This window comes from Thermobia domestica, chromosome 8 (assembly GCF_964235325.1).
Source record: "Thermobia domestica chromosome 8, izTheDome1.hap1.1, whole genome shotgun sequence".
NCBI lineage: Eukaryota > Metazoa > Arthropoda > Insecta > Zygentoma > Lepismatidae > Thermobia > Thermobia domestica.
The window spans coordinates 293,832,302-293,849,762 of NC_137461.1; the positions used below are offsets into that span (position 1 = coordinate 293,832,302).

The 17,461-nt window shown below is 37.5% G+C and overlaps 1 protein-coding gene across 7 annotated transcripts in view; it reads right to left on the reverse strand.

Annotated features, from left to right (window-relative positions):
* The window catches only part of msn (serine/threonine-protein kinase msn), a 129,668-nt gene that overhangs the window by 18,265 nt on the left and 93,942 nt on the right, over positions 1-17,461 (reverse strand). For 6 of the 7 annotated variants that reach the window (XM_081770012.1, XM_081770013.1, XM_081770010.1 and 3 more), the window contains 2 exons: positions 14,162-14,382; positions 7,246-7,413 (listed from right to left, as the gene is read on the reverse strand). In XM_081770012.1, the coding sequence (XP_081626138.1) occupies positions 7,246-7,413; positions 14,162-14,382 (389 nt within the window). The remainder of the gene's footprint in view (positions 1-7,245; positions 7,414-14,161; positions 14,383-17,461) is intronic. The other variant, XM_081770011.1, reaches the window with a different exon arrangement.

Genomic DNA, 17,461 nt, shown 5'->3' on the forward strand with positions numbered 1-17,461 from the left:
TTTAAAGGAAAAAAGTTGGTTTTGTGTGCAAACTATAATGTTTTCTCAGTAACATCCCAACATACTCATCATTTTTGCATTACTATCTTTAAATCAACTACGCAATGGCAATTAAAAAGCAACAACGAGCTACAGTACTGTATATCCCGCTTCCCAGAGGACTGGTCTACCACTCGAGCTACTAGCGGTATAACCAGTTATGTTCTGGCGCTTTGCACTTCAAACTTTTACTAACAACCCATACATTGGCAATTTTTAGAGATACTACAACCACAGTGGATATTTCAGTAATGAAAATATTCGTATGCTTTATCTAACCCAACATTGCATCGATGCATTTGTGGTTGCCTATACGTAAATTTCAACGCTAATGGAGAATCCTCCTCAATAATATGATTGAACCAAGGTGTATTTATTCATAAACCTTGTAATCTATGATCACTATTGCTGTGGAAAACATGGGTCTTATGAGTTTCTCGATTTTAGAATTGTACACCGCGAAGAAAAAACACATCACGTGAAATCTTCTGTAGATTTTTACTTTTACGAGATTTTAAAGATCTGGGAATTGTTTTTGTAGCTTAAACAATACAGTGCTGATGATAGTTAAAAAAAAAGTCCACTGATGTTAAGGAAAAATGAATTTCTATAGATCAAAACTGGAGAGTGTTATTTGTTAGAACTGATTTTATTCAAGTGTGGTTTAGCCTCCTTCTGCGAGTAACTTTGAAAATATGGAGGACACAATCAATCCTCAAAAACCCATTATCTTCTTTCTGCGGAAAGACGATGTTAAAATTTTTGAAACCACTCACCGATTACAAGTGGCTGGCAAATCTGTAGAAACCAACAGTACGGTTTCTCATTGAGTTGATCGATTTAAAACTGGCAAAACATCTTGCTGAAAGACAGACGAATAACGAACAATTCACATGCAGGTATTGGTACAGTCCGCAGCTAAAAACCTGCAACATGAACATGTAAGTTTATTGTGAAATTACGTCTAACAGCGCAGGGAATCAACATACCGTCTAAATGGCACGAATCACGCCTGGAGAAACCTTGGCGTCCTCCCTTGCACATTTATTTTGGAACAAAAGACTTCATCGTTTCACAATAAACTTACATGCTCATGTTGCAGGTTTTTTGTTGCGGACTGTACAGACCAGGTTCATGAGATTCTGTACGATCATTTGGAAGTCAATAAGGTTTCAGCTGTCTGGGTGTATTGCCTGTTGAGACCGGAGCAGAAACTGGATATCCCGGCACTTACCATTAACTTGTAAAGCTGTTTACTCGTTACAGAGAATTACACTAACAAATAATAATAGCTGGCAAAACACAGATCCTATACTTTAATCCGAAAACCGAAGTCAACTTAAAAATGGTTTAGTTTAGCGTCACTTTTTAGCACTGAGGCCATATAAGACACGGAACTACATATAGCTTAAGTACCGTAATGCGTTCAAATTTCAAGGATCTAGGACCTGGAATCGAACTAGGAATCCTGTTCATCAAAGGCGCGTGCGCTAGCTACTAGACCAGCTTGTCAACGTAATGAGTAGCGCAGGTCATAATAAGAACCTTCGCTTAAAATACGTTCTGTATCTTCAGTTGATAAGGTAATAATACGATGTTTTGGGATTATCTTGCACAATTATCTACCGAAGACCCGAGTTCGATTCCCGGTGGGAGCTCATGTGGTTCGGATCCCCATTGTGCTTTAAGTCCACGTCTCATACAGCTATGGTGTTGAAAAGAACGCAATTCCAAATCAAATAACTGAAGAAAACGCCAAACGTTTAATATTACTTTAGCTTCTGTCTGGTTCATTGTGGCATGAGTTTATTAAACACTTACCGTACTTGGAAAGATCTATACCCGACCATTTATGCAACCTGAAAATACAAGACCATACTGTTCGCTGAATGAAATAATTTTTAACCTTTCTACGCCCGCCAGGGATTTGAACGAAATAATAGACTCTCACGTTGGGGGCCCTGGTGACCCCTCTAATTACGACAGAGTCATGATTAATACATAATTGGAAAGCTTATGGGACACAGATTCCAACGAGGAAGATACAAGAATTATGCTTCTAGACCAATTCAGTGAAAAGATATCTTGTCTTATATCCTGATGATAAATGTAATTTACGTCACAGAACTGAGACTGAAAAAATCGGCCAACTTTGCCCCCAACTCGTCCCCTCATATATGCAACAAGTACACATAAGGGCATTACCACGTACTGCACTACTTCGTTGCTTCACATACCAATTTTTATGAGTGTATTCTCAAGGGGACAACGCCCCCTCCCAAATGCTGATAAAAAAAACACGGACTTAACCCTCCCTTCTCTGCCGTGGTACCCCCCTTATATAAAATGCATATCGGCGGAAAGCTCCATCCTCCAGCAACACATTGATACCACAATTATTATCTTAGCTTAATTAGGGCTGAGCTATTGAGTTTTAAAGCCTTAACGCAGCAGCTGCGTTAGTGGACGTTTAAAGGTTAATAGACTTCCGTTGGGAATCACTCGTTCCATATTCACCTTATTTGTCAGATGTAACTGCCGGAGTCTTTTCTTTTCAGAACTGAAGAAACCTGCGCGCAGTGTAAAATTTCAGAACTTAAATGATATAAAGCGTGCTACAGACTAGTTGAAAAGAGAAAGAAACTCTTGAAACAATTCTTCAAAAATACTTTGAAAAACTTAGTTTTGCGTGGGAAATGTGCATACATTTAAGCGGAAGTAATACTTACAGATGCTCGTACAAGTTCTTCGTTTGATTTTTATTTTAAGTATGTCTTAGGAAACAAAGATGTGCACACCATGATATTTCACAAGCTTATACAGCATGCCAAGTTTGATCCCCATTGGATGAATTAGGTTGAGCTCGTACAATATATAGTGTCATCGTCATCGATTTTCAAGCAGACAGTCAAATGAAGGACGAGAAATTAATGAAAGTAAAAACAAAATTCGCAGAACTTTGAAAACATCCTTCATGAGCTCCTTAAGGATACATAAAATTGTGCTCAATCCAGTTAGAAAGGAATGACCAAAATAGAAATTTGTTTTTGAACGTGACTGTACAAACAGAAGGGGAAGTGCGAAAGCAAACGTAGAATGAGGACATTACGTATAACTGGCAAACTTACACTACTACAACACAAAATCGGAACATTTTTTGAAAACAGGTAGCTATTTATAAGTACTATTAAAAACTCCTACCTCAGGCTATCTGTTTGCATGTAATAGATACGACTAAATGATGGTATTAAGTATTATTCGCACTTGTATGGCAGAAATTCATTCGTTACAACAACGAACAAGTACATTTTTTTTTCTTTCTTAGTACTGTGTTCATATATCTGAACAGTAAAAGACCACTATGAAAAGTTATACAGATTCTTTTAATATGATAATTTTATTCTGTGCAACATGCAATTCATGGCTTAATAAATACCACATAGTATAAACTATCGAAAAAAATTAATATGCTTTACGGTAAATTTACACAGAATCTAGTGTTTCGGAAACAGAATGATATACAGATCTTAAGATTCCTTACAAAGTTACTAATAACCAATATTGAATCACAGGCATTCGCTTCTGCCAGTTATACTTTTCAGTTTATCATACTTTACAAGACACCAGCACATTTTGTTATACAAAATTCACGATTTTTGGAAAATATCTCATTTAATGCTGATGGAATTAGAAACAAGAATAGAAATTTATTTAATATGATATTCCAAGAACTGAAAAATTCAAGAATTCTCCTTTAGTACTTTTGTGCAAAATGCTCTATCAGCAAAACATCCAGTTTTGGATTTAGGAGTTACCTTGATCACGCTTATAAAAATTATAAAATCAGTAATTAAAAATTCAAATTGCTAATGGTATGAATAGTATTAAAATATCGTTGTCGAATTTAAATTTTAGCATTGTATTGTTAATGTAATGCTGTTAACAAGAATATGAGTTCTCCAACGTGAATATCTGATCACTAGATTACTGGATGGTAGATCTTGTATATAATATAGTGATTTATTTAGATTGTTTCTTTTCATGGCTTGGTTTTATATTTTTTGTTGAATGTTATTTAAAATCTATATTATTTTGTAAGCATTATTTGTAAGCCTTCTTTAACTGGAGTGATTTACTCTGTTGAAGGCATAAATAAATAAATTAATCGTATCTTCTGATGCACAATTTAAAATTTTGTTTTTCCTATATTACAAGTAAATTTTCTAGGTACATATAATGAACTATTAGGTTCAAAAAATTAGCTGCTTGTGTTAGTCGAATGTCGTCTTCTTTTTAAATTTTACGTCCCCTCCCATGGTTATGCCGGCTAGGCTAAAGGAGACGATGATGATGAGAAATGAACGCAATGGTGGAATGAATAAAGTTGGAGGAAACGGGAGAACCCCGAGAAAACCCCCGCACACCGTGTTTGTCCATAACAAAGTTCAGTCAAATGCGATCACTTGATTGGTGATCTAATGTCATTTCCACTCTTTCCTCCCTTTCTATGTGGTTACCGTTATCTTTTAGGACCGTGTAAGACTGAGAACGTTGTATTGTTACATGATGAGAGATATGGTCCAGGAAGTCCGTCGTTCCACTCTGATGGATGTCACATTTTTTTTTTCTTCAAGAAGATTTGAACTCATGTAGCCTCAAGCTTCTTTGAAGCAATATGTAACTTTTTATGGTTTATTAAACTAGATGCAATGGCAGAAGTCCTTTACCCCGCACATGTCTACATTTTAGTCCTTGTCCTGCCCTTTTCCCCTTACTTGCTACTTTTCACATTACACATCTTGTTATATGTCAGCTATACTTTGTTTTGTTTTGTTGAGTCATTATTCTGATATTGACTAATATGCCAGATAATGCTCTTTCTACTGAGTGAAGTGATTTATATCCGCAAACATAAACATTATTTTATTTTATTATGCCGACTCTATGTACGGTGATGTAACAGTATATTGCCCACTATCAGCTCAACACTAATTATCGTTTCTATTAGCAGATTTCCTTTTAGACACTCGTGCCATGACTGATCTTAACGACTGACTGATTGATTGAATGCTGACGTCAGCATCTAGGCTATTTATGCCAGTCACGATCACGATAAAAACAAACATATCAAAATATAGAAAAAAAACACTGCAAAAGAGAAATAATACTAATAAAAAACTAAATGAAAAGAAGAAAATAAATACGAGACGCGTTCGAAAAGTAACCTCCGATTGGGACAGCGCTATCATCTTTGCAAAGATGTGCATGGTACATCTGTCTGCATCCTGCCTTGGTAGAGTGAAGGTTGTTTGATCACTAGTTCCACTTTTGTAGCGTCTCAAAATGTGTACTGCAAATAGAAAACCCCGGTAAATGCGAGGTGGGAATTGTTGTACCTTTTCTTACGGCAAAACAATATTCGGCAGCAACTATTAATCGGGAACTTTGTGCCGTGTATGTACCAAGTGTGATGAGTGCAGCATTTGTTCGTGAATGGGTTCGTTCATTTAAATGTGGATGATGAACTCTTTCCGAAAAATTGATGGAAAAGTTCGTGAAACATTCGTGGAAAGTTCGTGATAATCGACGGTTTACAATCTCAGAGCTTTCATAACGCATATGAAGGATTGGTTTGGATCTCAGCGCTTTGATGATGAGGAGCTGAAAGATGCGGTCACAGATTGGCTTATGGCACAGGCAGCAGATTTTTATGCTGATGAAATTTCTAAGCTAGTACAAAGATATGACAAGGCTTTAATGTTTATAGGCCTACAAACTGTACTGAAATATAGAGCAAAGAAGTAGTTTTCAGATGTATATAATAAATTCTTCTTATTTAACCAATCGTAGGTCACTTTCCGAACAGTCCTTGTGTATGACAATAACAAATATATAACAACAATAAATAGGAAATATATATCAATAATTAGTAATAATAGAGAAAATATATAATAGTAAAAACAATAAAAATTCAGGACTAATCTTAACGAAATTTGACAGTTAATCCTGCGATGGTCATCAACTACCTCTATAACACTTTTGGTTTAAATTCATCAAAGACATCCTTAGAAGTTTACGGAAGGATGTTAGCGGTCTCGAATCAAACCTACTCCATCCTTATTTACTTATTTATGTATTTTTACCTCATTGACATTTAAGGAATGACTTTTGTTTTCTTTGCAACAAACTGGTGTGGTAACCACACATCACTTTAAAGGCATGACTGTTACAGCCAGCTGTTTCGCCAGGAGTTTAGTTTAGTTATTAATTTAAGATCTCTTTCAGTAAATTAAATGTTATCCACCAATTTTGATTGTTTTACTACTTTCAGAAGTGAAATATTTCAGTTTTACGTCCCACGGTTATGCCATGTAGGTAAATGAAACGGTTATGATCAGAATGAATGAAATTGGAATGAAGAAAGTGGAAGGAGATGGGAATCTCCAGAAAAGCAATGTTCACGCTCTCACGGTTTTTGTTCACCACAAAGCCCAGTCAGTGCGAGCTGGAATCGAACCAGGGACCCCACGCACCAAAAGTGACTAAGCCCACGGCTTAGTATTATTTTGAAGAGATATCAGTTTTATCTAGTGAATGTTATATGTAATCTTCCATCTTCTTTTTGAGGTGACTTGGACCCATGTGGCACCAGTGGTGCCAGCTCCAAAAAATCTTAAAATTCGGATTGGGAATTTCTTGTGAATTTTCACCCCTACATTTCCCTCCCGTTGGCAACATTGCAACCAAACCTACGCAATAAAATTGCTACATTTTTCTTCTAAAAAACAAGGTCTTAACCATATCAATCGAGTAAATGGTCTGAGGGTTATAATTCATTACCTGAAAGTCTACGATAACGCCAAAAATGACCCTCCCTCGATAGGGTTAATGATATTAACAAGTAGGAGACCAGCATTGACTACAGACGAATGAATGGAATTCTACGAAGCTTGGTACGTTTCTATTGCAGAATTTATCTAGAAGATGACCATAGCTCCCGCTGTGTGCGGTTTCCTTCTGAAACTTCTCGTATTTTTTCAGCAGACCCAACTATATGTCTAAATGTCAAATGGGAGTAGCTGGTATCGTCTTCACTGCTCTTCTATAATATCAAGTGATCCTCAATCCATATTCTAACACACTTATCTATCTTCTTTCTTTTTCCTTACCCATTTTAAGAACTATATACTAGAAATATACACTTACCTTAAAAGCCATAAATTTATGGTATGGCTTCGGTGCCCAAGCGTATATTTCAATGCTTTCTTTCAACGCTATCACGAGAAATTTGATTCTTTCATACTTAACAATCCTAAAATGCACAGCTCCTTGTAGATCGCCTACGTTGATCCATCCATTACGACGCTCTACTTGCTGTAAAAGAAAAAGGAGAAGAAAAATCAGAGGTACGCCTGCTATATTCCAGGATATTGGGTTATTCATTCTAGGCTCCAAAAAGAAAATAAAAGTCACTACCAAAAAAACCAAAATAATTGAAAGTCTAACAGAAAGTTAAGACGGGGACACACTTCTAGGTTCGGTTTATTGTCTTCGGTTAGAAATTTGTTAGTTAGTGTAACAAATACCAAGATCAATAATAATAATAATAAAAAAAAAAAAAAAAAAAAAAAAACAGATTTCTACTAATTCACGCTACTGGACGGTTTTTACTTTCTGTGCGGATCTTATAAGTATTTCGGATTGTTTTCATTTTCAACTTTAGTACTTTACTAGCGCCAATTCTCCGCTTCGCTGGGTTAAAATAAGAAAAAAAATATGTTTCATTAGTCAGTCATCTTCAACTATTACACAACTGAAGCGCTCTCTGATATCAGTTATTTTCGATCATTTTTATATATCTTCCCCCTCCCCTTCAAGTCGCGAAACTGAATTTGGATTTAAACGGTATCTGAAGTGTAACTGTTCGTCTCAATGACCTCGAAAACTATGGATTCGGCACTAATATCTGTCATTTTTTAAAATCATTTTTGTATATCTCTACCCCCCACTTTCAAGTTGCAGGGCTGAATTTGGATCTAAATGACATTAGAAGTGTTACTGTTCATCTCAGCGGTCCTAAAAACTATGGATTCGACAGTACTATTGGTCATTTTCGATTATTTTGAAATATCTATCCCTCTCCCTCCCATAAGTTGCACCGTCAAAGTGAATGATAAAAAACATCCCAGGCCCGAACCTCATCTATATTGAAAATTTGCTCAAGATCGGTCGGGTGGTTCAAGAGTTATTAAGTCACGAACATAGTCACTTTCATTTATATATATTTACAAATATACAAGAGTTGGATTTTTAGTAATGGCAATCAACGGTATATCTTGAGAAGTAGAGTACTTACAAGATTCAAAGTTTTACAGGCCCTCGATATAATCACTAGCATTGTGAATCACGCGTTCCCAGGGATGTGGAAGCCGCTGGATGACGTTGGCAGTGCTTAATCTCTGGATAGTGCGGATGGAGCGATCGGTCGCCCAGAATTGATCATCAACCATACGGAAGCGTGTCTCACGAAGTGGTTCCTTCATCTTCGGGAAGAGGTCGTAGTCGCATGGGCTTAAATCAGGAGAATACGGGGGTTGATACAGCACTTCCCGCCCCAACGATGCAACAAATTAGTGACCGCACCTGCTGAATGTGCCCTTGCATTGTCATCCCAACATATTAATGATGGGTTGGTTCGTCAGGAAGTGGAGTCGTTTTTGTCTTACAGCTTCTCGCAGATTGTTTTGCAAAAAATTGCAGTAGTACTCTGTACTAACGGCGTCCCTTGGGGGACGGTATGGTTTCTGATTACACCATCCCAGTCGTATGCAATGGTGAGCATATCTTTCACATTGGTTGGGGTATTCCGAATTGTTGTTTTTTTTATTTTTTCGGTGACCCAGGATGACGCCACTCGCTTGATTGCCGTTTCAGCTGTGGTTCATACGCTCTGGCCCAGGTCTCATCAATAGCAATGATCCGCCGTAAGAAGGCCTCACCTTCATGTTGATACTCAAGTGTGTTCGAGCGGCATCATATTGCAGCCACTTGTGTTGTTCAGTCAGATCACGTGGAACCCTTGAGGCGATTTTACGCAATCCCAGGTTCTTTTCCGGAATTTTCAGCACAGTTGAATGCGCTAGTCCTGTATCGTTGATCAATTGACGAATAGTGGCGTTCCGATCCGCTAGCACTAACGCGTTCACGTTCTACACATCTCCTTCACTTACAGGAGGATGGCCGGAACGAGGCATGTCTGTGACATTTTGTCGTCCATCATTAAAGGTTTTGACCCACCTTGCTATTGTACAATATAATAATACACGTGAACCGCAAAGATCTTGCAATACTTCGTAGCACTGTTTTGCATTCCTACCTCTAGCGCATTCAATTTTCAACCAGCTCCTCTGATCTTGCTTCGTAAATATGACTGTAGTCCACGAGCACTCACTCAAAATTGCCTTCTAACTGCTGGCGATGCGCGCATGGAGAGGAACGTAGGCGAGTTTATGTGCTCTGAGGAAGGATCGGCATCTAACCTACCGCTGGTATGAATTATAATGGATTGCTTTGTTCCTGAATGTTGCCATCAGTAGATAAATTGTAGATAAATTTATTAATTTTTGTATGCCGTGAGTATGCACTTCTGTTGGCGACTGACACATTTGAGTGCCTAGTTATCTATTATCATATCTGAATATGTTTCGTTTCGTTAACCGCGGGATATTTCTTGCAGTTAACGTTCAATATTCAAACACTGTGCGGGATATTTCTTTGAGGAAGATTTGGGTAAGTTGGTCACCCGCTCTGACAAGTGTTTGAACATTGGTGAAAACTATGTCGAAAAATAGTTGAAGATGTGCTCTTTCATATAAAAATAAATTTAATGGCGCTAAGATGTATGCCGTTCGCTGCCAGTAATAATTTTGTTTTTTCAGATTATTTCTTTGTATGCTGTATACACGGCCGGCGCTATGTCATTTGCGACCCCGTGCAATAGCATCATTTGCCGCTCCCCTTTCTCTAGAAAGAACGCATTTTAAAGTGCCACGATTTTAACTATGTTACCTTATCATAAACAACAAAAGGGGAAACACTTGCACTCAGAAAGGCCTAAACACTACAATCTGTGTCCGTTTTTTCTTTAAATAATAATCTATTATTTTTGTGAAAGTTAAATCAAACACCTACAGAGGAAAGATAGAAATTCTTTTTCATAGAATTCAATATCGAGCTTCAACCTCAATATATCAGTTTGTAACTCCAGTGCAACTAGCTCTTCTATCTTTATTTCTTAATTTTCCTTCTACATCTGTTAAAAAAAAAAAAATAAAATAAAATAAACTTGTTTCCTCCTTCAATGATAAGGAACTTGTTTGTGACAAAGACAAGACTAATTTTCATATAAAAATTGTGGCAACTAACTAAATGTAACAAGTGTTCCGTACTGTTCGAGAACTGAGTTCTTGTATTTGACAACAATCAAGCAATTCATGTTGGTATTTGTTTGACGATTTGCTTTAGCATTGTCCATGTGACCTTCAACTAATGCGACCTAAACATGATTTATAAATATAGTATTCCAATAGAAGGTCAGCTTAGTAAATTTAACTACCATCGTCATGAAGCCTGTTTCCAAGACGGCCTCGAAATCTGCCGCCCCGTGCAAATGTACGTGTTGCACATATAGTAGAGCCGGCCCTGGCTGTGCATGTGAACAAAATACACTATTAAGAAGCAGCTTGTTTCCCTTTCCTACTGGAGACTACTTCTGTGGATATCTTCCACTGTGACTGAGTCCAGATTTCTTAGCGTTCAACTCTTTCATCACTTAATGAGGCTTTTCAGAAAGAATGTGAACATTTGACGTGGAAACTAACTCACATACAAAGAGCACCAAGAACATAAAACGTCCCTATTGACCATCATCTGGTTTTCACCGTTAAATCATCACTATGAACTTATTTCCAAAATTTTTCTTTATATCAGTGATCGTCAAACCGTCCATCGCGAGCTACTAGTAGCTTGCGAGGACAATTTCGGTAGATCGCGTTAACGCTCCGGTTGGCTAATCTTGATTCCTCCATTGAGCTGACGCTAATGACAGGTGGCGCTGACGACAATAACAGCTTGTTTCTCCTGCGCAACTACCATTGTCAGTCTCATTTCACAGTTGAATTATATACGCGTGGGGTTGTGCACGTTATATCTTTCATATTTACTAGAAATGTAAGTTTATAGGCAATAAACAAATGTGCATTAAAAAAAAGTTAGTAGTTCTTTTGGTTGGTAGGACGGTAGCCCAGAAGCTTCATGAGTTTGGCGACCACTGATTTACACTGTACAGAAGTTGTGTTAATAAGAAATGCTTGCTGTACCAGCAGTTTATTATTTTGTTAAAAACTGAGGCGGATGCAGCACAATAAGCTATCCCCCAAGTCTTGCCTGAAAACATCTTCAAGAAAATAAAATGAAATGAAATCTTGAAGTTTTACGTCCCACGGTTATCCCGACTAGGCTCAAGGTGACGGTGATGATGAGAAATGAATGAAATGGTGAATTGAAGAATGCAAGGAAACGGGAGAACCCAGAGAAAACCCACGCACACCGTATTTGTCCACCAAAAAGCTCACTTGGCGCGAGCGGGGATCGAACCAAGGACCCTATGCACCAGAGCTGAACATCTACCACTGAGTCATCGCGGCCCCGGAAATAAAATAGTGCACTACTTGAAATATCTGTTTAATTTGATCAAAGTTAAATTGCTTTCATTGAAGTATTTGATCCTTTGTTACGTTGTATCGCGTTATACTATATTTCACTTTAAGGGTGTACCCACTCCACTACTACGTTTTAAAAGTCCGCGAGCACTCGTCCATTGTTCACAACGAAAATAATTGAAAATTAACTTTTAGAAATATCTACTGAAAGTTAGAGAAAAAATGACGTAATAAAGCAATAAGAAAAAAAATTAAAAAGGATCATGATCTACAAAAAATACTTCTACTACCTGAGACTGAACTAAAACTGAAACCATTTCTACGAATCTGAAAACAAATCTTAAAACTATTACATATTGCTATAAATGCGAAATTATCCTGCAAGCATTAGCGACATGAAAGCCGAATTATGAAGCACATTACCATGGTAAATATAAAAAGTAGCAATAACAGTTAATGTAAAATATAGGAATAATTAATGCAAAATATAAGAAAGCTTTCAGGTAGGTGGTGGTTATTACACATCGGATTTTTATGCAAATTCATATTTTATTTGCTTATATCCATCTCTGTTAAAAGTTTATAGGGGTCTCTACCAACTATAATATAGCTCGATTTCGAAGTTTTATACTGCACATTTCAAAGGTTAAAGCATATATTAATGTTTAAGAGGATTTTCAGCATATTCTGTAAGTTTTTGTTTTAGATGTATGCTTATAGCATGGAATAAAATCAGTTTTAGTTTCTATTTTCAATGCTTTTACATATCTATGCAGTAAAATAGCTTTCTCCACGGTAGGATGGAAGAATGCCTAGTTTTTGAACCAATAATATTAGTAACAGATCAGTCTACGAGAAAAGCTTACAGCTGCCAAGACGTTGAGAGAAATATGATAAAGACTCATTGTGATATCGTGTCCACATCAATTCAGAAATAAGACACGCGGGAAATACTGCTCAGTGAATACTTAACTCTAGTTTATGTAGAAATAATTTTTAAGTTGACAACACTAATATTTTTGTTATATTTTTCCTACATTTTGTTTTTAAAATGAGTCGTCTTCAAAAAAGTTAATCTAGTTTATGTTTTGATGTGTCATATTGTATTGTTTCTTTCTTATGTAAGTTGTGTGTGTCTCTTCTTGCCTTAATGCATATACATGTCGTGTTTTGAGTATGGGCGGAGAAGTGGTTGTCTGTTGTGGGGGACGGATCTTCCGGGAGTTTGGAATACCCCTCAGTCGAGTAGGGGTCCAGCAAAAAATTGTTCATATAAAAACTCGGTTTTTGAGCATTTTCCTGTACAACTCTCTATAAAACAACAAAAGGGGATTTTTTATATATTTTAGAGATTGCCTCTCTCCATGTCTCCCTTGCCGCCCCCGTAACTACAGAGAAACTCTCCAATAGTTTTTAAATAAATGAAATCTTTGAGTTTTACGTCCCACGGTTATGCCGGTTAGGCTAAAGGAGACGGTGATGATGAGAGATGAGTGAAATGGTGGAATGAAGAAAGTGGGAGGAAACGGTAGAACCCCGAGAAAACCCATGCACACGGTGTTTGTCCACCACAAAGTTCACTTGGCGGGAGCTCCAATAGTTTTTAGTTATTATATAAATAGAAATGCAATCTTTTAGGCAACACATCCTCAATTTATTTCAAAATTTAGATAGCTGGTATGTCGAGTCAAAATCGACATAAAACATACCGCCTCTACTTTCTTACACTTCGAACACTGGATATAAGTTTATTTTCTGACTGCAAATGTTGCAAACTAACACCACAAACTGTAGGGAAGCATCTTGTGATGAACTGTAAGGCTAACTACGGGAGAGTAAATCCTCAAAAACTGATTTATCTTTTTACAGTGAAAACATGTAGAAAAGTGAGGTTGGTATTATTTCACACTCTTGAAGTAAATACACACTTAAAGCAAAACTAGAGATCGTATTCTCATATCACTGCCTTTAATTTAAACTCATAATCTGTTTATATATATATATAAAGTTAAATGCATATAAACTGTAATTGTCATAAAAATAAATTCTCAAGAGAAGTTACTGAAAGGTAAAGTACACTTTCGATGTTATATTTCACTTACAAATTTTGTCACAATTTTGAAAATGCTCTCTTTTATTGCACTATTAATGCATATTAAGTGCATCTTTTGACACATTTAACTGCATAGTTGCGTACACATTTCATGAATTTTAAGTGCATAAAAATCCGATGTCTAGTGATTATTAAGAAAATTAACAGTAACACCATTCAATGTTAACAAAATATTAATGCGTTAATAAATAATTAAATTTACCACCACCTTTTAGTTAAAGCTGAAGCTTTTCTTAATGAGAGAAATAGTTAACCTGTTACAAATGAAAATAATCAATTGATCACCTACATCACTCACCCCATCCGTGCGGAGGATCTTTGACTTTAGCCAGGAGAGATAGTAGACTCGGACTCGGTTCTTCTTCCCAGAGATTGTAACTAAGATATTTTGCCCTTCGAGCACTTCCATCTGTTGAAATCGACGTCGGGAGATCAACTGATACACTTTGCCCTGGCCACTGCGATCTAAAAGCATTAAGCCATTCTCCGTTCCAATCAGCAAGTTCACGCCTGGAAGACGGAGAATTATTCATATTATTTCAACTGAAAAATCTCTACAGATAAAATTATTATGCACAATATAATAATAATAATAATAATAATAATAATAATAATAATAATAACCTATTTTCAATTGTATCCTTAGTTTGGAAATTAACAAATCACACTTTTTAAGAACTACCTAGTCTTGCCATAAAGTTTTAAGCACATTGACTCAAAATGATTAGAGATATTTTAATTTCCTACTAACATGAATTAGATGGATGCATAAGTGTTTGTGGCCACTCTCCAATAGGATTACGCAACACATCAACTGGAAAATCTGCAGCTCCCTTCCAAAGAGACCGCTTTAAACTTCTTACGATATTGGATTGTATCTTCTTCCAATCCATCTCCCGAAGCTTGGACTACAATTTGGAGTCCAAAGAATTTAGGCACAGACATGGAGAAGGCCAATCTGAACTGGAAGTGAAGTCTGGACTATTTGCCTCCAACCACTGTTGGTTTGTCCGTGCTTTGTGTGCTGGGACTGAGTCCTCCACTTCTGTCCATGGAAGAGGGTGTTGGTAAGATTTTTGATTAGTCTCTCAACCACTGTCTCCTGGTACACTTTGGCTGACGTTTTGACCCATTTTCACAGAAACAGAGCTCCGTTGTGCCCTCTTAGCTCACGCCCAACCACACTATAACAGGCGGGATGCTAATCCCTCTGGATGCTTGGAGTGTTTTCAGTAGCTTCTCTAGAAAATGTGGCATATATCCTGTCATTCTAGACATTGAAAGTCTCCTCAATACTGAAAATCTTTTCATCAGTGAAAAGGATTCCGGGGTGCCCATTTGGTGCATAACGGTCAAGTAAGCGCTTTGCTTTTAGGAGTCTCTGCCGCTTCAGTTCATTTGTCAGATGTCCTTATTGTATTATTTGTAAGCATTGTGTTCTAGGTCACTGCTTAACGTGCGAGACATAGACATTTTCCATATTTTTAGCTCACGAGCCATAACTGACTGTTTCCTAGCTAGATTTCATTGGACATATGCCGCCACTGCTTTCATAAGTTCCAGTGTTCGTACTGTGCGTAGTCTTCCTTTTCGTGGGCGATCTTTTCCAGTTCCAGTCTCAACAAAGCGCTGGATAGTGCGGTAAACGAATTGTTTTTAATAATTTCCAGATTCTTATTCTGTTCTGAAAATCTCCCCTGATGATTTGCCTACCTTGTGCAACCCCCGATGGCAGAACTTTCTGTCTTTCTGCGATGAGCTCTTGTAAGTAAAAAATTTTCTGCAGGAATTCCAAAATAAAAAATCAAGATGATCAGTTCCAGTAGAAGAAACACTTGTGATTGTTAAAAATACGCTTTATGCGACGTGAAAAACAGTTCAAACTATATTTATGCGAGTCGTCCGTGCATTTAAGACATCTACACATAGCAGGCATGTTTTTATACTTTTCTGTTGGCTATTTTCTTTCCTCTGGCACATTTTTCTGCACAGGCGCGGCAAATTTTCTGCGATCGCGGCATGTTCTGCTATGGGGTGCAACCCTATCACGAGTTTCATACTCGTTTCATTCCATCTTCTACATTTACAACTGACACCTTTACACTTCTTCAGCTCACTCAGCAATGACATGCTTTACGATACCACTTTTGACGTCGCTCGCTTGTACGAACGGAAGTACAGCCACTCTCAAAATCTGGAACAGTATTTATGGTAAGACTAGGTATTTAGTAGGTGTATGTAGCTTTGGTGGTTGGAGAAAACAGGTTGGTGTGCTGATAGTGTGTGTAATAATTGTATTTTAGGCACTCACTATAGGGAGGAAGCAGGGAGTGAATCATTGTAACCACGTACTGATGAATTTCAGACAATTTTAAGCCACGTTCAGGAATTCTATCATTCTAGTTACAGATTTACAGACTTTACTGAATATTACTTGCATTTCCGAGTTTTCAACTCTCCCTTGGAGTCTTGGTCACGGAGGATAAAAACAGGGAAAAGAATGATAAATGAATTAACCAAGGAAAGAGCGGTGCTGGAACATACATTGTCAAAAGAAACGATCAGATGTGAAATGATGGTGGTGCGACTTGCGATACGGCGGAGTTGATTTTTTTTGCGTTCTTTTGTTCTTTAGTGGAAGCTTGCCAACTCATTGGTATTTTTGTTGTTATGCCAATGCTGTGTAAATTTTGTAATTACAGCTTCCCATCATTGCTTAACCATCCTTTGTCTAAACTGAATTTTGTATTCTTTTAAAGAGTAAATAAATTTTCAAATACCAGTCTCTTTATTCGAGAAAGGATCAGAAACTAAGGTTACACGGACGATATTTCTGGAGGTTCGCCTGTTATAGAGAAATGAGGAGTATGCGGTAATTGTAATACATAAGACTTGGCAACTGTGCAAAGTTTCAGCCACCTGCCACCTACGGCGTTAGTTGTAGGTAAACACAAATGGCGACTTGTTTGGAAAACTGGTCTCGCAAAGAAATCTGCTTAGTTATTCGATTTCTGTGGGCGAAAGATGTAATCGCGGCTGAAATTCACCGGATACGGGTAGAGGTTTACAGAGAGACTGCAATGTCTCGTCAGCATGTCGCAGAATAGTGTCCAAAGTTTGCGGCTGATGGAGAAAACGTCACCGACGAGAAACGCAGCGCCGACCCAGCACGCATCAACAGATTTGAACACAGCTTGCGTGGAGGGCCTGATTCAGGACAACAGAAGGATCACGGTACGGCATCTGATGGCAGAATTGAGAATGTCGTTTGGAAGCACGTAGGAGGTCGTCGTTTCGCTTCAGACAAACAGGTGAAACACTTCGTGACAACGTGGCTGAACACATAAGGAAAGGCTTTTACCAGAAGGGAATCTTCAAACTCATCCCACGATGCAACAAGTGCCTCGAAAAATATAGAGACTATGTCGAAAAATAACCTAATGTATGTACTATCTGTTGGCTGTATTGATTTTATGAAATAATGTATAGACGTTTCACTGTAGGGTTGGTAACCTTACTTTCTGATCACCCCTTGCAAATACGTAGGATGGCGTTATGTACTTTTGGCAGGCCATAGTGTAATCCAGAA